General features: G+C 42.1%; 1 protein-coding gene across 1 annotated transcript in view; it reads left to right on the forward strand.

Moving 5' to 3' along the window:
• The window catches only part of LOC149220417 (bystin-like), a 181,488-nt gene extending 157,790 nt beyond the window's left edge, over window positions 1-23,698 (forward strand). Inside the window, exon 13 of the mRNA XM_089384780.1 lies at window positions 23,606-23,698. Coding sequence (XP_089240906.1) covers window positions 23,606-23,685 — 80 coding nt within the window. The 3' untranslated portion in view covers window positions 23,686-23,698. The remainder of the gene's footprint in view (window positions 1-23,605) is intronic.
• Window positions 23,699-24,036: the final 338 nt, after the last annotated feature.

Below are 24,036 nucleotides of genomic sequence, written 5' to 3' on the forward strand. Positions count from 1 at the left end.
TGCTTAGCCTTCTGATCTCTTCTTGGCGAAGAGTAGCCCACATTTCCTCCCAATCTGGAAGGTTTGCCCTGTCCATTATGCTCTGGACAAACACCTCCCAGTCTTCTGAGACTGCATTTAGGGCTATTCTCACCATCAATTCTGGATCCGACGTTGCCCCTATGGAAGTCAGCTGATCCCGGATCTCCTTCAATTGACTGAGGAATGGGTCGATCTGTTCTCCCTTTTGCATCTGGTATGATCGCAACTGATTTTCTAGTACCATCTTTTTCTGCATGGAAGTATGCTGATACAACTTGGTCATGGCCTCCCACATCTCCTGTGTCGCGTTCTTCTCGACAATGTGGTACTATATGATCCTTGACCCCGTCAAGGATGATACTCTTAGCCCTCGCCATTGCATCCTCGTACCTGTCGTTATCAGCCGGATCAACTGGGATAGCTATCATCCTCAAGGCGAAGTGCTTGACACGATTCCTGTCTAGTACGGATAAGATTCTGGCCTTCCAGACTACGAAGTTTGAGGCTCCATCCAATCTGTCCTGGTCTCTTACTCCGTGTAGTGCCATTTCGCTACTCCTCTACTTCCCTCTTGGAAGTTCTTGGTGTGACTCCCTTTGAGCCTCGATTTCCCTCCTGGAAATCCTTCTACCAATGTCGAGATGCCCCTCTCCAATCGTCTGTGCAACTGCAACACTGATCCGGATTCCTTGGCTAGAAATCTGCCTCGGTAGCAACTCCCTCTACCTTGGCCTTGCCCTGTTAGGTACTGTTTTGACTACAGTACCCCACCAGCTTCACTCTGCAACTTACCCACAACCTCCTAAACCCCAACAAACTGAAGGTTAGAGCTCCTAGGCTTTGCGCAATCCCGACACCGACAAATCAACCTCCTCAGCCAACTGCATCAACCCTCCTGGCCTTTGCGTGGCTCTGCGTGAGCCTCCCTTTGCCTCCCTCAGCCTCTGCGTTGCCTCTTCCTGGCTCAATCTTGATGATGTAGGCACTGCATCACCCCTTCATTGCTGCTACTCTGCTTGGAACAACTTTTGTCACTCGGGACAACTGTTTTCTGTTGCTGCTGCTTTGTTTGGCTGATGTCCTCAATGCTCCTGTGATCTGCAACCACCCTCTGATACCATGTTGGAATGCCTAAGTCCAACTGTTAGAAACCCTTCATGCACTTTATTGATTTATTCCTGCCTACTTGTTTTGTTAAATAACAAGTTATTTACCATGTAAATACTAGAAATAAAAACAAGTACATGCTCAACACATTACAGATCATCAACTGAAGGAAATAGAAACAAGCACACAAGTGACGCTGTTGTTTTTGGAGTAATGTCCCCGGAAAACCCAATGTGGGAAAACCGGTACAACTATCTGAGTGTTTGATTTATTAAGCAGTTTCAAAATACAATCTGGGTGCCAAATCCGGCTCACCCAACACAAAAAATCTCGGCAGTAGCACCTCTCTACTCGGAAATAGATATTCCGGCTGAAACCCCAGATAAACACTCTGGCAACTCCTCAGCTCCAATCTGCCCCACGAAAAACCCCGACGTTAGCGTCTAGGGATTGCATCAGCCTCTTCTGCCCTCTGTGTCAACTTTCCCGGCAGTTCCGACAGTTCCCGACAGTTCTGGCTTTTGCCCTTTGCGTCAGCTTTCCCAGGCGTTTCGGCAGTTTCGGCAGTTCCCAACAGTTCTGGCTGTTCCCGGTAGTTCGAGTTGTTCCCGACAGTTCTAGTTGTTCCCAGCAGTTCCGACTTATGCCCTATGTGTCAGCTTTCCCGGCTGTTCCTGCAGTTCCCGGCAGTTCTGGCTGTTCCCTGTAGTTCCGGCTTCTGCCCTTTGCGTCAACGTTCCTGATTGTTCCGGCAGTGCCTGGCAGTTTCGACTGTTCCCGGCAGTTCCAGTTGTTCCCGACAGTTCCAGCTTTTGCCCTCTGCGTCAGCTTTCCCGGTTGTTGTGCTGATCCTCCTGGCACTATCTCTGCCCCTGTGCTTCTATATTCACTGTTCCTCAGCTGCAACTCCTGATCACTCTCTCAACTTTCTCAGCAAACCCAGACCCAAAAAGTTGAAATCTTGATCTCTTGGTGTATTCTCCAAGTGACCCTCAAGCCTTATTTTATACTTTTCTCGTTGACAAATCAATGTCCGAGATTACGTCCCTAATCAACGACTAAGATTAGATTTGGCTTGATCCATGAATTTTGGACCATTCTAACACAGTTTTATATTAATTCACATTAATATTTTAATTTCCCTAAGTTTAGACTCAGGGACTACATTAAAAATATTAATTATTTTAATATCTCCCAAATTGTTTAGAATCTGCCCAAACCGTTTCTGGGTATTGGAGATCTCATGTGCCTTAGCGTCTTCACCAAATTTCGTGGCTAGAGCACATCTGATGCTACCCCAAATCAACATTATTCAGGAGTTACTGGCAGGCTGTACCTTACAATAGTTGGAGGAGGACGTGGCTCTTGGGAGGCCGAATTTCCGGGGTCAAAACCAAGCCAAACCCTTTCTGGGTTTTGATGGGTTTTGCTTGAGGAGTGTGGGGCTAATTTGGTAGAAATTTCTCAACACGGGAGATGGGGTTTCCGCAACATCTTTGCAGCAGACAACACAGTTTCACAAGGGCAGCGCAAGGCATCATTGCAGCAATTATTTCTGCCATCTGGGCTTGACATATCATCACCTGGGCTTGTTCACACTTGCATTTGAAGCAAGCCTAGGTGCACCTCTTCAACGTTATTGTACTTTGCTCCCAGATCATAATAAAATAGCTCAATTGTTGGTTATTTTTGGAATTTCTATGGGTGTGCCCTGAATGTTTCAATTTCATGGTGTTGTTTTCATTGTTTGCTTTGCATATCACTATTTTTCTAAGTTTGGAACATTACAATGGTATCAGAGCCTAGGTCTTGGTTCAGCCATGGGAGATTTTCCTATGAACGAGGACGAAAGGCAGAACATCACTTACCCAAGGCAAATGTATAGGAGTAGGGAAAAGGAGTTGGAGATTACTCCTCATTTGGAGGCACGTGGGAAGACGGTCGTTGTAGTAGAGATGGGGGAACCAAGGAATAAAGAAGAAGCAGCATTTGATAGCCTCTTGAAGGATTTGAATGACCTGGCTAGGGGACAAAAAGAGACTCTATAGGAGATCAAGCAACAAAACAAGGACAAGGACCTCCACCGTGAGTTCCATTTTGGGGAGACATTAGGAGCCTCACAACAGTACGACCATCTTTCACCGGCGACTCACCCATTAGCCTATAGTGGGCCATCCAGAACCATGATGCTTGCTTTCTTACCATCAACACCCAATGAGCATCGGGGACTGGATGATCAAATGCCCATGGGGGATTTCTTCAGGGAATGGAAAGCCATGGGGGAAGATTTCAAAGCGGCCCTGTCATTCAGAGATTATTGTCAGCTCAAACAGAATGAGAAGGGCAGGTACAATGGGGGGAAAAATTCACAAAACTCAAAGCTACAACACACTGTTGGGAGGATGTATTTCCCCACATATGATGGTTCTTCCAAGTGCACAGCTCGAGCTTGGGTGGAGAAGTTGGATACTTATTTCCAGCTTAATCAGATGACAAAGTTGGAGGCCATCAAAATGGCTACCCTGCACTTGGAAGGGGAGGCGCATGAGTGGTGGTTTCATGGCCTATCCACATTGGGGCATGCCAGTGTGACTTCATATGAGGACTTCACACGGAGAGTGGTGGAGCGTTTTTATAGGAGGGATCTGGAGGCTCACTTCAGAGAATTGACCCAACTTAGACAAACCGACCAACCAGAGCACTACATATCAGAGTTTTTGAGGGTTTCAGTTATGGTGCCAGACCTATCCGAGGCTAGGAGGGTGTACACTTTCATAGAGGGGTTGTTGGAGCCACTGTAGACTGGTGAAGTCATGCAGACCCTCAACTTTATGGGAGGCAGCGACTTGTGCTAGGGACTTGCAGGGGGCCATCCCCAAGACTAGGGCACCTTTTCCCTCACTCACTCCCTACCCACAAAAGGGAGGTGACACTAGACCCCCACCACAGCGAGCAACCCAGCGGCATGGGCAGTTGGATGAGGAGACAAGGGGAGACCTCCGGAGAAGGAAATTATGCTTTCATGTTGGGAGCCATGGGCACCGGTGCACAACCGGGAAGGCTCACTATATAGAGGTCTTCTCGGATAGTGATCAGGAGGATGATGGGGAGTTGGAGTTTTACGGAGGAGATAGCGAGGGTCCGACAGAGATTAGGGGACCACCACCACCACGAACACCACCACCACTTGGGGGAGCATCTTTCACACCTACTGGGGGAGTCCTTACTTCTTTGCATGGGGTTCTCAAGTTTTTGGCTATGAGGATGCGAGGCATAGTATAGGGACAACGTGTCTCAGTCTTGGTAGACATTGGGGCCACCCACAATTTCTTTGATGCCCAGATGGTCCAGAGGGGGGGCATCACTACAGAGGAGTTTGAGGGATTCTCAATCCTAGTGGTGGGGGATAGGACTATGTAGTGCAACCAATGTGTTCCTGCATTGACAGTGACCATGGGGAACTATTCGATGACAAACCATTTTTTTGTTGTGGATGTAGTGAACACCAATGTGGTGATGGGTGTCCAGTGGTTTTACTCCCTTGGTCGGGTCACTGCTGATTGGAGGAAACTGGAGATGGAGTACACCAGGCCGGATGGCAAGTTCGTGGTTTTGTGGGGCATGCACTCATATCCTCCAGAGGCAGTTTCAATGCATAGGATGGAGGTTGACTTGAGGTATGGGGACATAGCATGGGTAGTGGAGCTGAGGATTTCAGAGATCAAGGTATAGCCCAAGCCATCCCACCCGGACATTCAAACTATTTTGGGCAGGTACCCAATAGTGTTTGGGGACATACCACCAGGGCAACCACTTGATAGGGGATTTGATCACACCATTGAGTTAGAACCTGGGGTCCAGACAGTCATCACTACTCATAGGCATCCTAAGGCCTACAAGGATGAGATAGAGCGAGTTATCAAGGAGTTGCTAGTATTGGGGCATATTGGGTCGAGTTCTAGGCCATTTGCTTCATCGGTAGTACCGGTGGACAATGTTTTAAAACTTTGACTCCGACTCCGACTCCGACTCGGCCGAGGGTCGACTCAATGGCTCGGTCGTTGTAAAAAATACATAATTTTTTTTTTTTTAATAAAAACATAATTTTAAAGATTTTCATTCATGTTTCCAAACACACAACATTAGAATATAGATAGAAGACAACATATGATCAAAGTAGGCTCATGAATATATCCATTATATCAAAATGGCACCCAATGCATTGTCCAATACATACATGATGATGATATAGAGATCAAAACAAAAACACATAACCAAGGAGGCTAGAAATGGCATTATCCTCCAAAATAGATTGTAAGTCATCAAGGAACTAATACAAGGGTCCAAAAGTGTTCCTCACTCCAAGAAAGTCCCAAAGTGCATGTTTACATCTTCAAAAGGTGCATCCTTCACCATGATGTCATCTAGGAGAGACCTTATGTCACCCTTTTCAAGTATGTGAGTGACATGGCACCCCTAAGGGTAAGCATTGGCCTCAAAGAGGGATGTGCTAGCCCTCCTAAGTCATTTCAATGATAACCATTCTCATTTGTGCTTTGGAAGAAGGCACCATCCACCAAAACAGGGTCAAGGCTAGCCAGGGGGCATCTTCAGTCCATTTGGGCATATTATCAAATAGTCCAACGTCCAAGATTTTAAGTTTAGTGTTTTAGCATTTGGAGGCTCATCAAGGGGTGTAACATCACGTGGAATCAACTCAAGGCTCGATGCTCATCTTTGGAGGGCCAAGGTTGGGGCCACAAAGTTAGGTTTGCTTTAAGAAAGGGGCAAAGAACCTATTGGAAGGTTTTGAAGAAGAATGAAGCTATCCCTTAAGGAATCTCTACTACATATGTGATACCACCTAAACAAACCTCTCAAGATCAAGCGAGATAAACTTATTTAGGGACAAAAAACCATTAAAGTATCATAGCGAAAACTTTGGAGTACCCCAAAAGCAAAAAAAAAAAAATCGTTGTTTTTAGTTCACGGGCTGCTGTCATCCAACCCAGTCGAGTAGGCTCGGACTCGGCTGAGCCGGCTGGGTTATTACCGAGCCGGTTCACTGGCCAAGTCGACCCGGTGAGGCCTTGACTTAGACCAACTCGGCCGAGTCAGTTCCAAGTCGGCCGAATCTCAAAACACTGCTGGTGAAGAAAAAGGACGAGACCTTATGTATCATGTATGTGCATCGATTGCACGACACTCAACAAGAAGACATTGAAGAACAGATTCCCCATTACGCGCATTGATGAGTTGATGGATGAGCTTAGAGGAGCCGAGTACTTCTCTAAGATTGATTTGCCCTTGGGGTACCACCAGAGCAGGGTGAGGGATCATGACATCCCCAAGATGACTTTCAGGTGCCACTATGGGCATTTTGAGTTCTTGGTCATGCCCTTTGGGCTGACCAACACACCTGCCACTTTGCAGTTTTGCATGAACCATGTATTCCGTGGGAAGTTGCGGAAGTTTGTACTGGTATTTTTAAACAATATCTTGATTTACAGCCGCACATGGGAGGAGCATTTGAAGCACTTGGAGGTGGTGCTGCGTATTCTAGAGTAGCAACAGTTGTATGGCAAGTTGTCCAAGTGTGAGTTTGGTTTGACGAAGATGCTCTACTTGGGACACATCATTGGCACAGATGGAGTGAGGGTACGTGAGGAGAAGATCTGGGCCATCCGGGAATGGCCTAAGCCGAGGAATGTAACCGAGTTGAGGGGGTTCATAGGCATATTCACTTATTACATAACGTTCGTGAAGGGCTTCTCACAGCTAGCAACTCCCCTCACAGATTTGACAAAGAGAGGGGCTTTCACGTGGACAGACAGAGCACAGTCAACATTTGATTGCCTCAAGGAGGTGATGAGCAACTGTCCAGTCTTGGCACTTCCATATTTCAGACAACCATTCACACTGGAGTGCGATGCATCAGGCGAGGGGGTTGGCGCAATATTGTCTCAGGATGGGCACCCCATTTCCTTTGAGAGCCGGAAATTCCTCCCACATGAGAGGTCATACTCTATTTATGACAAGGAGATGCTGGCCATCATGCATGCATTGGCCAAGTTCTGGCAGTACCTAGTGGGGAATAGGTTTCAAGTGAAGACAAACCACAATAATCTTTGTCGTTTCATGGGTCAGCAGGGCCTCAATGAATGCAACAAAGTTGGGTGAGCAAGGTGCAGGCCGATGATTTCAACATTGGCTATGTGAAGGGCAAGCACAACATAGTGGCAGATGCATTATCTAGGAGGATTGCGACACTTTACCCCATGAGCATTTCCCATGACTGGAAGGAGCAGTTACTGGTGTACTCTAAGGACAGGAAGCCATCCGAGATTCTGGAGGGCATTCACTCTGATGAGCGCTATAGGCTGATGGCTAAGGTCATTTGCTACAAGGGTCATATCTTCTTGGTGCCGGGCTCGTAGTTGAAGGAGAGGGTTCTCCACGTAGCCCATGATTCCCCACTTTTGCGACACCGGGGGCTCCAACAGACATATATGACAGTTAGAGAGCGATTCACTTGGAAAGGCCTCAAGGGAGACGTGTTGAGATATGTGCAAGAGTGTGAGGCTTGCCAGATGAACAAGGGGGAGTTGACTCACCCAGCAGGGCTGTTATAGGCTTACAGCCACTTCCCATTCCAGAGGGGAAATGAGAAATTATTTCCATGGATTTCAACACCGGGCTCCCAACAGTGCAGGGGAAGGATTGTATCTATGTGGTAGTAGACCGGTTGACCAAATATGTACACTTCTTTGCCATCCCAACTCGGTATACAACGTAATAGGTGGTTGAGTTGTTATTCATGGAGGTCTTTCGTTTGCATGGACTCCTTAAGACCATAGTTAGCGATAGGGATAGTCGGTTCATGGGAGCGTTTTGGCAGGATCTCTTCAGACTAGCGGGTATTGATCTCACACCTAGCACGAGCTGTCGTCCACAGAACAACGATCAGACTGAGAGGATCAACAAATGGCTGGAGGGCTATCTTCAGAACTATGTGACTGGGCAGCAGAGAGCGTGGATTCAATGGCTACACCTAGGGGAGTATTGCTACAACACCACCCACCACATGTCCATCGTTATGTCACCCTTTCGTGCCTTATATGGATATGATGCTTTATCTTTTGTTGACATTGTTTTTGGAGACAACAGGACCCCAAAGGCCAAAGATTGGACCCAAGAGAGCGAAGACATCCTCAAGGCTCTCAAGGATAACTTGTTGACAACCCAAAACCAAGAGAAGATGTATGCAGATAGGCACAGGATTGAGAGGCAATTTGAGGAGGGAGACTTAATCTATCTGTGATTGCAGCCATATGACTAGTCTACCTTGAAACAGAAAGGGGTCGAGAAGCCACAACCACGTTTTTATGGGCTATACAGGGTGATCCGGAGAGTTGGAGAGGTGGCTTATGAGCTGGAGCTTCCCCCAGGAAGCAAAATCCACAACGTCTTCCATGTTTCATGCTTAGAAAAGGTGTTGGGTCAGCTGGTAACAACAACTGTGTATTTGCCACCATTGGATGATGAGGGGCATTTGGTTTTGGAACCGGAGGCCACTCTGGAGACTAGAGAGAGGAAGCTGAGGAGCAGGATTATTAGAGAATATTTGGTGCGTTGGAGGAACTTGCTGGATGAGGATGCCACCTGGGAGGGTGAATACATATGTGAGCATCCAACACTGAAGTTTCTTGGTGACTAGCAACGTTTGGGAGGGGAGGACTGTAATGTCCCTTTATAAATTAAAATGTTATAGGTTTATTTATTCTACAATTTTGACAATTTTGGAAGCATGGGGCCCATGTGAATTTTGGAGAGAGACTCATGAAGAAAATGGAGACCGAAATGTCTCATTGGCCAAGCGTTGGGGCCACCCACATGAGGAAATATGCACCACTTTAGAGGGAAGTTCAAATGGCTAGGGAGAGAGGGTTGAATTACTAGTTGGAGGGGGCCCACGTGGGAAAAGAGGCTCACAAGTTATAAATAGAGTTAGCTCAGCCTCATTTGGTATCTTTTGACATATTGAACTCAACCTTAGTTGCTCGAGCTGCTTAGCTGGGTCACTCGTTGTTTAGCATGAGCTCTCCAAGCGGAGAACTCACCCTCTTCGGTGGACCACGAGTGCCACCCTATTGAGGCTTCTTTCTATCATTTCAGAGATTATAGGTGGATATTCAGAGCACCCAACTCAGCTGTCATTCAGTTAGTGCGTACTCTAGGAGGATGCAGTAGTGGAGCACGCAGTAGCTAATTCAATGGCCTTCTGGGGAGCAATTGTCGGAGGAGTTTTGGTGAAGGAAGTAGAGGGGAAAACTAGCCTTTGGGAGGATTTTGGGAGCTGGAGATTCCTGTTTAGGAGCAACGTGATTGCCAACACTCAGAGAGAGCGCAGGAGTTCCTCACTGGGCACACATGAGGATTCGTGGGTCAGTTTGTGAAGTGAGTATTTGCCAGGAGAGATAAGGGGAAGTTCAGGGAAGTTTATCTCAACCGTTTTTGGGTGTTTGGGAGGATTATTCACGAGTTATAGGCAGGCCGTACGTTACAGCAGTTGGAGGAGGACGTGGCTCTTGGAGGCCAAATTTCTGGGGTCAAAACCAAGCCAAACACCTTCTGGGTTTTGGTTGGTTTTGCTTTAGTGGGGCTAATTTGGTAGAATTTTCTGAGGATGGGGTTTCCATCAGCGTCATTGCGGTTGAGAACACAGTTTCACAAGGGCAGTGCAAGGCATCATTGCAGTAGCTATTTCTGCCATTTGTGCTTGACATATCATCACCTGGGCTTGATCACGCTTGCCTTTGAGGCAAGCCTAGGTGCACCTCTTCGACATTATTGTACTTTGGTCCCAGTTCATAATAAAATGGCTTAGCTATTGGTCATTTCCGGACTTTCTATGGGTGTGCACTGAATGTTTCAATTTCTATTTAGGCCTGAAGGAGGGAAAGGGGGTGTAACCACTAAATTTACATGCCTCCATTGCAACAAAACTTACACAGGTTCATACCCCCATGCCATAAGGCACCTCTGTGGGAAAAAGGCCATGGGATGGAGATAAACCAATAGGAATGAAAGCTTGTGTAAGTGTTTCAGCAACAGACAAAGCCAAATACATAAGGGAAGAGTAGGAAGCCCAATAAAAATCTAAAAAAGCAAAGGGTTTCTTTGAACATAGCTCACAATCAAATGCACAAAGAACTCCTTCAACATCCTCACATGGCAGTGGATATGGAGGCACAAGAACGAATATCTCTTTAAGGAGTAGAATCATATCAGATTTCCTTGACGAAGGGTGTATGAATGATGTGGATTAAAAAATTTACCGGTTTCTCTATGCATGTGGGATACCATTCAATGTTCTTTTCTTACCTTATTGGCATGATGGTTTTTGCCATACATGATGCCCCCAAAGGATACAAGAGCCCTAGGTATGACAAGGCTAGAACAATTGGACTTGATCGTGAAAAAGCAAAAATATTACATTCTTTGAGTAGAATGACAAATTCTTGGACTAAGCAGGGGGTGTCCATTGTATTTGATGGATGGACAAATGTAAAAGGCAAGCCATTGATAAGTGTTCTTGCTGTGTCTGTTAGTGGTGCCATCTTCCTTTCAACATATGATTACTAAGAGAAGTTCAAGATCGACATCAACATTGCAAACCATTATTTGAAACAATTGAACGTATTGGGCCATACAATGTCATCCAAGTCATCACTGATAATGCTGCTAATTGTAAGGCAGTGGGAGAAATTATTGAGGATAAATACCCCAACATATTTTGGTCTGGGTGTTTTGTTCACATAATGAACCTTTTGATGCATGATATTATTAAGAACAAAAACCAACAATACAAATGGATTGGTGATTTGTACAAGAGACAAACAAATGATAAAATTTATTACAAATCATAGCAATACCCATGGGCTTTTCTGCAGTCACTCAAGATTGGAGTTGTTGAAGATTGTGAAGACTAGATTTGCTAGCTATCACCTCACCTTTAGGCGCCTTTTGAAGGGAAGAGAGTCATTGGCTAGCATGGTATCAAGTCCACACTGACAGGTATTTAAGGGACAGGGCTACAAATGCAGCTGACAAGCAAGGTTTTGAACAAGTGGAGGTGACCGCTCTTGATGGTCTGTTTTGGGCACGTGTGAGACAAGTATTTCAATTCACCAAGCCCATTTATAGCATGATTGGTTTTGTAGATACATATAAACCAGTGATTGGGGAGGTGTATGATAGGATGGATACCATGTTGGGGTAAATAAAAGATATTGTTCAGGAACATGATCCCAACTTGAATACACTGATTCACAATTGTGTGTGTACATGGTGGAATAAACTTAATGTTCCACTACATGCCTTAGTGTATATCCTTATGCCAAAATACTTCTCTCCATCTTGGTTGGGCTAACCTGCACCTGGGGGTCGGGTTAGGATCAAACCCCATACAGATCTAGAGGTTAGGGCTAATTTGCGCCTTGAATTAGGCAGATACTTCAGTTGCACTGGTTTGTTTGGTTCTTTGCATGCAATGGAAGATAGAGACAGATTTGATGCTCTCACATGGTGGGAAGCATATGGCGGCATGGGACTTTTGCCAAAATTGGAAAAAAGGTTCTCTCATAGGTTGTAAATACTTCTTTTGCAGAGAGGTGTTGGAGTAGCTACAACTTCATACATAATGTGAGAAGAAATAAATTCAATGAAAACCCTGCAGAAAGCTTGGTTTATGTGCACTACAACTTGGGGTTGTTGAGTCATTATTGTGATCGGGCTTATGAGGATCCAACATATAAATTTGGGACAACCACCCAGAGGAAGATAATTTGGAGGATGGCACTATACATTTTGAAGAATTGGAAGCAAAACTTTTGAGAGATGATGATGAAGCAACAACAAACATGCCACCCCTACCATCCAGTAGCAATGCTAGTGCGCGAGTTCCAACATCTTTTCCTTTGCTGTCGCCACCTCCATCTACATCCTCACGTGGAGGGCATGTGTCTTCTGGTTCTGGGCGTGCAACTGTGCGGGAGGAGACTCCTAGAACACCACCAATACCACGGTCACCTACACAGAAATTAGACATTTCTTGTGGCGGCAAGAGGAAGCTATATATAATAGATTTACTTGTCTTTTCTAGTTTTTAGTAGTTTTTATAATTGTTGACTCTTTCATATTTATTATGATATTTTTTGTAAACAATATTTGAAAAGTTAAGTTTGAAGTTTGAAGTTTGAAGTTGGCAATTATAACTCATTGGTAATGAATTATGAATATGATGCTTCGTGAAAGTTGAAAGTTGTTTCATTTCATGTTAGATGTTCTTTGTTGTGATGGTTACACTTAACTTACAAGTACAACTTTGGTGATCAATTATGATAAATGTTATATATTGAATTTTGAAAGCTTGAAACTTTAAGATTGATGAATCATGAGACTTAATTTGTTGTATGTTACTAACTTGTGGACGTGGTTGATGAAGATTATAACTTCTAGATGATTGATGTTATATGGTTCAATGTATGTTTTATTTTTTTTTTATATCTAATTCATCATTCTACATGCTTTTGTTGACATATATGCATCCAAATATAAAAAATATATATGTTATATAAAAAATCACTCCTCGAATTGCTCCCAAACCCCAGGAGCTTCTGAAAATGTCACTTCCTCTCTTGCTTTTGCTGCCACTCCCCATTTTTGCTCCTGCTCCCAAGTGACCTTGGGGGCATCACTACATAGGAGTTTGAGGGATTCTCAGTCCTGGTGTTGGGGGACAGGACTATGCAGTGCAACTGGTATGTTCCCGTATTGCCAATGACCATGGGGAACTATTCGGTGACAAATCATTTTTTGTTGTGGATGTACCAGACACCAACATGGTGATGGCTGTCTAGTGGCTTTACTCCCTTGGCCAGGTCATCATTGATTGGAGGAAACTGGAGATGGAGTTCACCGGGCCGGATGGCAAGTTGGTGGTTTTGCGGGGCATGCATTCATATCCTCCATAGACGGTTTCAATGCACAAGATGGAGGCTGACTTGAGGCATGGGGACATAACATGGTTAGTGGAGCTAAGGATTTCAGAGATCGAAAGACAACCCAAGCCACCCCACCCAGGCATTCAGACTATTTTGGATAGGTACTCGATAGTGTTTGGGGACATACCACCAGGGGAGACAGGGGATTTGAGCACACCATTGAGTTAGAACCTGGGGTCTACGCGGTCATCACCACTTCTTATAGGCATCCTAAGGCCTACAAGGATGAGATAGAGCGGGCTATCAAGGAGTTGCTAGCATTATGGCATATTAGGCCGAGTTCTAGCCCCTTTTCTTCGTCGGTAGTACTGTTGAAGAAGAAGGACGAGACCCTGCGTATGTGCGTCAATTACAGGGCACTCAACAAGAAGACACTGAAGAACAGATACCCCATTCCGTGCATTGATGAGTTGATGGACGAGCTTAGAGGAGCCAAGTACTTCTCTAAGATTGATTTGTGCTCGGGGTACCACCAGATCAGGGTGAGGGATCAGGACATCCTTAAGATGACTTTCAGGTGCCACTATGGGCTTTGAGTTCTTGGTCATGCCCATCGGGTTGACCAATGCACCTGCCACTTTTTAGTCTTGCATGAACCGTGTATTCTGCGGGTAGTTGCGGAAATTTGTATTGGTATTTTTCGACGATATCCTGATTTATAGCCGCGCATGGGAGGAGCATTTGCAACACTTGGAGGTGGTGATGTGTATTCTAGAGGAGCAACAGTTCTATGCCAAGTTGTCAAAGTGTGAGTTCGGTTTGATGGAGTTGCTCTATTTGGGACACATCATTGGCATAGATGGAATGAGGGTACATGAGGAGAAGATCCAGGCCATCCGAGAATGGCTTGAGCCTAGGAATGTAACCGATTTGAGGGAGTTCATAGGCATAAGCACTTATTACAGGGAGTTAATGAAGGGCTTCTCACAACTAGCAACTCCCCTCACAGATTTGACAAAGAAAGGGGCTTTCACGTGGACAGATAGAGCACAATCAACATTTGATCGCCTCAAGGAGGTGATGAGCATCTGTCCAGTCATGGCACTTCCGTTTTTAAGATAATCATTGATACTGGAGTGCGATGCATTAGGCGAGGGGGTTGGCGCAGTATTATCTCAAGATGGGCACCCCATTGCCTTTGAGATCCGAAAACTCCTACATGAGAGGTCGCACTCTATTTACGACAAGGAGATGCTGGTCATCATGCATGCATTGGCCAAGTTCCGACAGTACCTAGTGGGCAACAGGTTTCAGGTGAAGCCGGACCACAACAGTCTTCGCTGTTTCATGGGGCAACATGGCCTCAATGACAGGCATCAAAGGTGCGTCAACAAGGTGCAGGCCTATGATTTCAACATTGAGTATGTGCAGGGCAAGCACAACACAATGGCAGATGCATTATCTAGGAGGCTCGTGACACTTTCACTCGTGAGCATTTGCCATGACTAGAAAGTGCAGTTATTGGTGGAGTACTCTAAGGACAGGAAGGCATGTGAGATTCTAGAGGGCATTCACGCTGATGAGCGCTACAGGGTGATGGCTACAGGGTGTGGAAGCGTGATCAAGCCCAAGTGCACCTCTTCCACATTATTGTACTTTGCTCCCAGATCATAATAAAATGACTCAGTTGTTGGTTATTTCTGGCCTTTCTATGGGTGTGCATTGAATGTTTCAGTTTCATTGTGTTGTTTTCATTGTTTGCTTTGCATATCACTGTTTTTCCTAGTTTGGAACATTACATAAAGATAACATGTCCTTGTCTGGATGATGGCTTTTTTTACCTTCAAATCTGCAATGTCACCTTAGAGAAGCATTGACCATTGGTTTGTATATCATGTCCGAAGCATCTAGAGAAGTCATATGCAGATTCATTTGACTTTTACAAGGTTGTTTGAGTGTTGGTTGTAGGTAATAGATTGATGACAAGGAAAAGGATCTCATACAATTGCACTGGTAAATCTTTGGGCTTTATTTATTTAGTTTTTTAATGTTAGTTTAGGCTAGGACTGTGTAATTGATGTTTGATAAGCAAGGATCCAGTTAGGTTGTTGCATATAAAAGCATATGTTTGATTCTTTTGTTGGGGAAGTAGATGAGGAACTTTGTGGATTTGAGTTCTTTGCTCATTCCTAGAATTCTGTGAGATGCTTGTACAAATCCCTGTTCTAGAGGCAACTTCGACAGAAACTTTTCCCTAGCTTTAAACCAACACATTACATATATGTGTTTTTTGAATTTTGTACTAATGCAACTTTGTTTGATTAGGATTTGACGCTAGACCTCTAGTGCCTTCTGCTGGATGTTGGTTGAGGTTTCTGCTTGCTTTAATGGGATCTGCATTTTTCTCCAATTCCTCTCCTTTGTATCCCATATTTCGCAACAATTGTGAACCAACAACTTGGGTATTTTTCTTGATCTGCTGAATATGCATCTTTCTTGTTCACAAATATCCGCCTTAGATTTTGAGTCTTCAAGCATGATGGTTGTATCTTCTTGTCATTATTTATGCATCATCTATCTAAAGCTTCTTTTTCTGATCTTGAATTTCAACGTATGGTTTTGCATGTTATTACTTCCCAAGTTATTGAGGTGTTAAAGATCTAACCACATAGTGAAACCTGTTCAAATATGTAACTAGGCTCGGTCTTCATAATGACATATGTAATCATGATTTTATGTATTTAATGAAAAGACAAAAATAAATTTATTATTGTTATTCTTGAGGCATGGGTTTCATGCTCAAGGGAAATTTATTTCTAGGTCAAGCTCCAATTGAGAGCTTCTAGGGCTTGTCATTGAGTCTACAAGTCAAGAGAGTGATTGTCATGTATGGAATACCCATTTAGGCATGTTACATATTGTAAAGAAAAAATTATTTGAGTCAAAAGGCCCTCCAAGACCTCATCATGTTGCAAAGATCAAGTTGGCTTACTCGAGTGGACAAGTCGGCCTAAAGAGAGCAATTTGTACCCTTCAAAAGCCTATATATAAGAAGGAACTCAACCTCATTTGGAAACACTCTCAAACAATTTCGATCTCCTCAAAATAGAAACTAGAAAAGGACGAAAAAGAAGAAGAAGAAGAGCAAGATCAAAGTTTTTAGGCCTTTTTCTCTCTCTTGTGTTAGGGTTTCTACAGTTGTTGGGCATGTCAAAGTGTTGTTAGGTAAGTCAAAGTGCTGTTGGGCATGTCGAAGTGCTGTTGGGAAGAAATTACCGGGTCAAAGTTCCAGAAGAATTTGCTGGGCATGTCAAATTTCTAGAAGAATTTGTTGGGCATGTCAAATTTCTAGAAGAATTTGCTGGGCAGGACGAAGTTGCAGAAGAATTTTCTGGGCAGGACGAAGTTGCAGAAGAATTTGTTGGGCATGTCGAAGTTGCAGAAGAATTTGTTGGGCATGTCGAAGTTGCAGAAGAATTTGTTGGGCATGTCAAAGTTGTAGAAGAAGCTACTAAGGATTGAAATTGCAGAAGTTGCTGGAAAGCAAGAAGTCGAAGTTGTAGAAGAATTTGTTGGGCATGTCAAAGTTGCAGAAGAAGCTACTAAGGATTGAAATTGCAGAAGTTGCTGGAAAGCAAGAAGTCGAAGTTGCAGAAGAATTTGTTGGGCATGTGAAAGTTGCAGAAGAAGCTACTAAGGATTGAAATTGCAGAAGTTGCTGGAAAGCAAGAAGGGTTGACTTTGTCCTAGAGAGTCTTGGTCAAGGGTCGTAGGTCTTGGAATTCATCAATTGACGATTCTATAAGAAGAAGAATTCTTGTGGGTTTTCCTCTCAAGTGGAGAGGTTTTGGCCCTGGCTGATCGCCTATATGCTGATTACTGTGTCCTATTGTTTCATTGTTCTTTATGGTTTGGTATTTGTTTGATGAAAATAACATAATAATAATCAAGGTGAAAAAGAATCTAATCAAGATAAGTAAAAAGACATCACAAGCAATTATCAAAGTAAGAGAAATCACCTAACCTAGCTGCCCTATATTTCTCAACGTAAGGGCAACTTGGAAAGACTACCCACTTTCAAGTTATTATTACTTTCCCTCTCTTTAGGCCAGTTCTCCCCAGCCTAATGGATAAACGAATGGAAGGCTGTCTAGGACTTGACTTAAATCTGGTTTCTAGTAAAATTGCAGCAGTAAATTCCATATTTATAAAATAGGAAATAAATGATTGATTTTTGATGTTTAGAGGTGGTTGAATGGGAAGACGAGTGTCTAGATTCCAAATTGGGCAGATGGCGTTAGATGGCAGTTTTAACAGTGTTATTAGGACAAATGAAGCTGCAAAATGCATGATATGACAATCCTAGTGTGGCTCAAACTTAATGTCGAATATTACTAAGGGAGGGTTCTACAAGAGATGCACCTTCAAGTTTAATTTGAGGGTGTGTTGTACTAAAGAAAATAAACCACACAAGTCTTAAGAAGTTAGATGCAATGAGATTATTTCCATTAACAAAACAACAAAGAAACTAGAGAGGAAAGATCACACCTAGTTTTCTTCCAATGTGACAAATGTACGTTTCTCTTGTGGCCCCATGTGCAAGCTTTGTAAGCAGAAAATCAGCAATAGTACTCTTAAACAATAGCCTCACATTAATAAGAAAACACCCATATATTTCCAAAAGTCTTAAATAGAAATTTAGCAACAAATCTGCAAGATTACATCTTTCATCAACAATTAGAAAGGTGGGCGGCAAGGGGGTGGGTGAAGCCTATATAATATAGAGTACTAAACTCAAGTCTCCTCAACAATAAAATAATAATATCAAGATTAAAAAACTAGATCTAACCTAGGAATGCATAAACAATTATTATCCACCAACTTGAATGGACTAGTCAAACAATTGATCTGGATTGGATCATTATATTGTTTGTCATCCATCTTGATGCATTTAGAGTGGAAAAAGTGGAGGAATCAACTCATGGGACCTTTTTTACCAGCGGGACCTAGTTTGGAAAAATTGGGTCTGAAACCTTCTGGGAGCATTTTGAGGTTTGCCCCTTGAAGTGTATTGTTATTCATTGACTTTTTATCATTTTCAAGGCATTTACTTCATAACAAAATATGGGATTGTCCCTGCTTTGCTAAATCTCTAGACTAAGACCTTTGGCTCTGATACCAATGTAAGCAAAAGATGCAAAATTGAAAATATGAAAATAGAAAGTTACTTTCAAAGAAAGAAGATATTCAAATCCCCAAAAGGGGACACATCCACTTATGTAGGTCACAAGTTTCCATACATTTGGGTTAACCATCTACCTTATTCAATGACATGCACAATTTTCAGATAAATCACTAGGGTAAAACCTTTGGCTCTAATACCAATGTAGTATAATAGAGGGAGAGTGAAGATATGAAAATACAATGTTTCTTTAAAATAAGGAAGAGATATAAATCCTCCAAAGACAACGCATCCATTTATATAGGTCACAAGTTACCTTACATTTGTGTTGACCATGTTAAGCATAAATGTAGTGGTGAGCAAACGAAGGAATTTTAGGGTTGGTAGGACATTGCAAATGATGCTAGTGGATATAGATCATTAGCTAAAACACATAAATGGGTTGTCTAGCAATAGAGAAGAAATCTTTTTTCTCTGCAAAAATAGAGACAAATCTGCCACTAATATATTGCCTAATCCTTCAAAAGGTATCTTGTACCAAAAAGAACAGGTTAAGTTCTGTGGCTTAATGGTGATTGGAATGGATGAAAACTTCAATGCAATGTTGCACAACTCGTACTCATATAAGACTCGTCTGGCTATTGACTCGTATAAGACTTGGGAACGACCCGTGTAAGACTCATATAAGACTTGGCAAAATACAAAAAAAACTTAAAATTTGGTACATCGTAAGCACAAAAAGAAACTAATGACAATTCCAATCCTTATAAGATATAAAAACCACAACATATGCAAAAATTCATAACACCATCTCATATGTATAAAAGCACAACATAACATATTCAATTTTTGTAAGCAAAACATTTAGATACTGAATACGAAAAGGAATCATGATTCCATAATTAAAATAAAAAATGGTAGCAAGTTCAAAATTCAAATTTCATGTCATAAATGATGAATGATTGTCTCATAACAATCTTGAGTCTCGTCACTCATGGACGACTACGCCTACAATAAGCTCTCATGGAGCTAGTGACAACATCAGAAGGCTGAAGCAATTGTGATGCAGGTGTATTTGGAGTCTCCATTTGAGATGGCAAACTAGAGAGATCCTCGGTCTCTTCATCAAGCCAACTCAAATCAGGGACTTCTCCTCCACAACCCATTATGGCTCTAAATCAATAGTATCCAATAAAATTGGATCTGTATCCTTTGGTTGCACTTGTTTTGTTAGCATTCAAAGGTTGTATTAGATGAAAACCAACTCCTCCAACCTCTCATGCTCTAGCTTGTTTCTCTTTTTGCTGTGGATGTGCTCAAACACTGATCAATTGCGCTCACAAGAAGAAGCACTGCATGGTCCACTCAGAATTTTGATGGTGAATTCTTGTAATTTTGGTGCCTTAATGCCACAATCTATCCACCAACAAGTTGTAAAAAAATAACAACAAAGATTATCAGTTTGCTATGCCAAACATATGAAAGAGAACTAGCAAAATTGCAAGCTAAGTTCTAACAATTTGAACTTACAAGGCATTTTCTTTTCCTTGATACGTTGGCTTGAGCTGAATCCAAACATGCCAGATGCTTCCTTGTTCATATCTCATTGTATGATGATTTTGTCTTGAATATCTTGATCCGGGGACATCTTCTCATTGCATATCATGGCACCTCGCATCACCTCAGGATCACTTTGAATGTTAGACCCCTCATTGCAATGGTGAATGACGTTGCCTATCCCACTTGGAATCAATAATTTTCCATAAAGGGAGATATTTAGATTCATTTCCCTTATAGAAAGTCTTGATGGCCTCTTTGGCCCTGTCCATGCCCTCATAAATATATCCCTTTGCAGGTTTCTCTCCATCCATCAATCTCAAGACTTTCACAAGGGGCTCAATGAAGCTGACAATCTCAGTGACTTTGTCCCACAAACTATCACCAAAGACAAATGCTTTCACAGACAATGCTTTTGGTTTTGTGCGATCTTTCCAAAATATCCATTGCTGGCCACAAAAAATTCTTCTCAAAGCTTGGTATTCATACAAAGGGCTTTGGAGGGAAAGAAAGTTTGTAGCAAACCGTGTGACAGTTGGGCGATTAAGCTCACCCTGTGTGAATTCTCTCACAAGGTTCAACACCCAAGCATGGTTATAAATATACTTGGTAATTTGCTTGCACTCTTGCACAACATCTTGCACTCTCTCCAACTTCCCAATGTCCTCTAGTATCAAGTTTATGTAATGGGCAGTGCATGGAATCCAGAAAATGGTGGGATATTTGGCACAAAGCAACCTTCCAGCTGCCACATAATTTGTTGCATTGTCCGTGATTACTTGGACAACATTTGCAACCCCAACTTCCTCCACCACATCCGCCAACAATGTAAAAATCAAATGTGCATCTTTTACATGTGCAGATGCATCAATGGATTTTAGGAACATGAGGGCAAGCTACAACAAAATTTATTATTGTTATACCCCTTTGATCTGTCCACCCATCAGACACAATTGTACAACCTGTATATTTCCTTGAGCTTTTAATGCTGTCCAATTGTTCTTTGACACAGTCAAGCTCCTCATCTAGCTCTTTCCCCCTAAGTGCGTTATAAGATGGGGCTTTGTATCCAGGGCCAGCACTAGCAATAGCATCCACCATGGGCTGATAAAAATAAGACTTTGCATAGTTGAATGAAAGATTGTTATGTTACTAAAACCTCCTCACTGCCATATCCGCCTCCTTCCTCTTCTTTTCATTAAAACTCTCCTAGGTTGGCTGAGATCCTGGAGTTGTACAAACACTGAATAAAAAAGAGGTTATACTCTTGTTTGGCACAACACTTTAAGAGGAGTTACCATACCTGCACTTTGAATCTGTGGTTCACTCTGAGATGAAGATTGACCTATCCTTATGATCTCAACCTTCTTGTTTGCCCTCTTAGAACTTTCTTCTTTAATGGCCTCCAAAGGAGCTACCATTTCAGCAGTGATTTCATCAGGGCAATGTTCACAACATTCCACACCATTCCCAGGAATTCTAGCTGGGTGGTATTTTACCCTGTTTATGTCTGCATGCATTGTGGCATTGCAATAATTGCACCTGACATGGTGGTCATTACTGGCAATGAGTGGTTGACTATGTGCCCATGCTAGATCACGAGACTTTCTAGTAACATTTGGCTGCATGGTGACGGAATTTGGAAGTTTTTTTTTGTTAATTAATATTCTGGAATCTGCAATTCTAAATTCAATAATTTAAATGTAATCTTTTTTTGTCTCAATTTTTTTAATCTTTTTCTGTTTCAATTTTTTTTTTTTTTTTTTCCTCTGAGCCCTGACGTTTCTCAGCCACGTGCCCAAAAAAAATTAAAATTGAAAATTAAAAAAAGTTAAAAAACGAAAAAAAAATTCATGTTTAAAAAACAGAATTAAAATTGAAACCAATTTTTTTTACATAGAAACCCAAAAATCATTTAAACAAGCAATCCAAAGTTTGGTCATGAAGCCTATTTGTTTGTGACGAAGATCCTTTAGCCTCCTGCAAGAACTCCTTCACTTGTCATTTGAGTGTTTGACTCATTTCTATGAGTGTTGAAAATTAAGGGTCTCGACGGGTCGAATACGGGTCATATGAAAAACTCGTGGGTCCTATACAGGTACACGGGAATCCGCGGGTACGGGTTTAGGGCGCGGGTTCTATGCGAGTGACCTGTCTCGCTATAGAACCTGCTAAGACCCACAGGTATACTCATGGGTTGTATACGGATGGTGCTACACTGCTTCAATGTTGTATGGTTAATGTCTTCAAGAGAGGGTTTCATGAACAACACTGTTTTTCCTTTGAAGCAGGGAGTCCCATAAAGGATGCTGTCTGTCTTTGTTATATTCATGTATTCTTTTTCTTCTGGAATATTAAGGTGTATTTTTCCTGAAATTTTGAGCTGCCATGTATACTGATTCTTTCATACCTCGGGACTATGATCTAAGGTTGTTGTTTTGATGCTATCTTTCCATTTATTAGTCCATTTGTGTGCAACATTTGTACATACAGTAATGGCCATCATATTGTGACTTGGATTTTTAGAAATATTAAATAGATAAATTATAAATCAATGGATGATTTCTGGTTGCCACATCAAATCTGGGACATGGAAAGATTGGCATTCTATGCTTGTTTTCTGTGTTTTTCTGATAAGGATTTTGTCTCATATACAATGGTATATTTCTATCTCACAACTGCTTATGATAAGTATTGTTTCATTATAAGCAAATAGAGTGTGGCTTCCGTAGGTTTCTATTTGTTTTGAATTACTGATCTATCAGCAATTAAGGATTCATGCTCATAGCATCAGTAGAGACACAAGGAGAATGCTTGTTTTATCAAAAAGGGAATCATTGATATAATGAGGTAAAGCACCTCTCATTCATACATTAAGTAGTGCTATCTCATTGTCCTAACTATCATCACTTAAACAGTAATGAGACCGTAGTAATCTTTAGTGACCTTTCTTACACACATTAGGGTTCCTAACAATATGCTGAGTCAACTAGTTAACACTATCAGTGGATCTTGACTGTGGGTTTTTAAACTTCGATGATGAATTTTGGAGTTACTTTCATACTACATTGTTAGTGCTTAATTCGATGGGATTCTTAGTTGGAGTTTGATGCATTTGGGTTTAGTTTGTAGTTGTAAAGGGGGCATTGTTCAAGCGAATGTTTGTTGGGGCAGTGTTTGAGATTACTTACCACAAAGTGCTTTCAAGGCAATTGAAATGTGGAGGGGCCAAATTCAAGTGCAGGTATGCTTTTTGTTCTCTTGTAGAGTGCAAAGAATCATGAGCAACATAAATTGGATGTCTTTTTCCCGTGTCTTTTACCTCTTACCTTGTTGAATCAATGTTTTAGGCTTGACCTATGTTCTGGATGGAAAAGTGAAGGAAGCTGCATCAAATAATTGTGGTATCAATAGTTGTAACAGTAGAAATTATATGCTATGACTATGTCACAAATCTAATATGTTTGATTACCTTGAATACACATCACAAACTAATGTTGCTTATGGTTGTCTCTGAGCTTAGTTTTCATCCTATAAGAAACCATTTTGAAAGCAAAATTACAGTTTTTGTTTGTTTTTTTCATTCATTATTGGCATATTTATGGTAGAGCTAAAAATGTTTTATTTTGATTTATGTGCAACTTTTAGTCTACACAATACCGTTTCCTCTGCTTTCTCAGGCCTGTCTGAGGAATAGTTTTCACTATTTGCAGTTTTCTTTGACCTTCCTTACTCTCTCCAGTTTCTGTTATTAACAAAACAATAGAAGAAGATAGGTGGGATGTTCCAGAAGTTCCAATGGATGAAGACTAGTGGCCGAATATGATCATAGCTCATTTTTGGGACCACCTGTGGAGGCTGCATTTTGATTTATTATTTGCACTTAATATGGCTTGTAGACAGAATGAAATTCTCTACTATGGGCATGACATTCATTACTACTGTTATTAAATAAGGAGAGTGCTTTGACAAGTGATGTATCCTTATGTGTGTATGCTAATTGCCATTGTATCATAAAATTTTGACGGGAGGAGTAGGGGCTGTTGAGTTTGATTTCAAATTAACGAGCATCATTTGCAGATTTTGTTACGAGTATAATACGAGAGCAATCAAATTTTTTCTTTTATATGCGTGCAATTTGTCTATAGAATGTGGAATTGTCTT

The sequence above is a fragment of the Pinus tabuliformis genome, chromosome Q (genome assembly GCF_031772625.1).
Source record: "Pinus tabuliformis cultivar Carrire ecotype Pingquan chromosome Q, CPIR1, whole genome shotgun sequence".
Lineage (NCBI taxonomy): Eukaryota > Viridiplantae > Streptophyta > Pinopsida > Pinales > Pinaceae > Pinus > Pinus tabuliformis.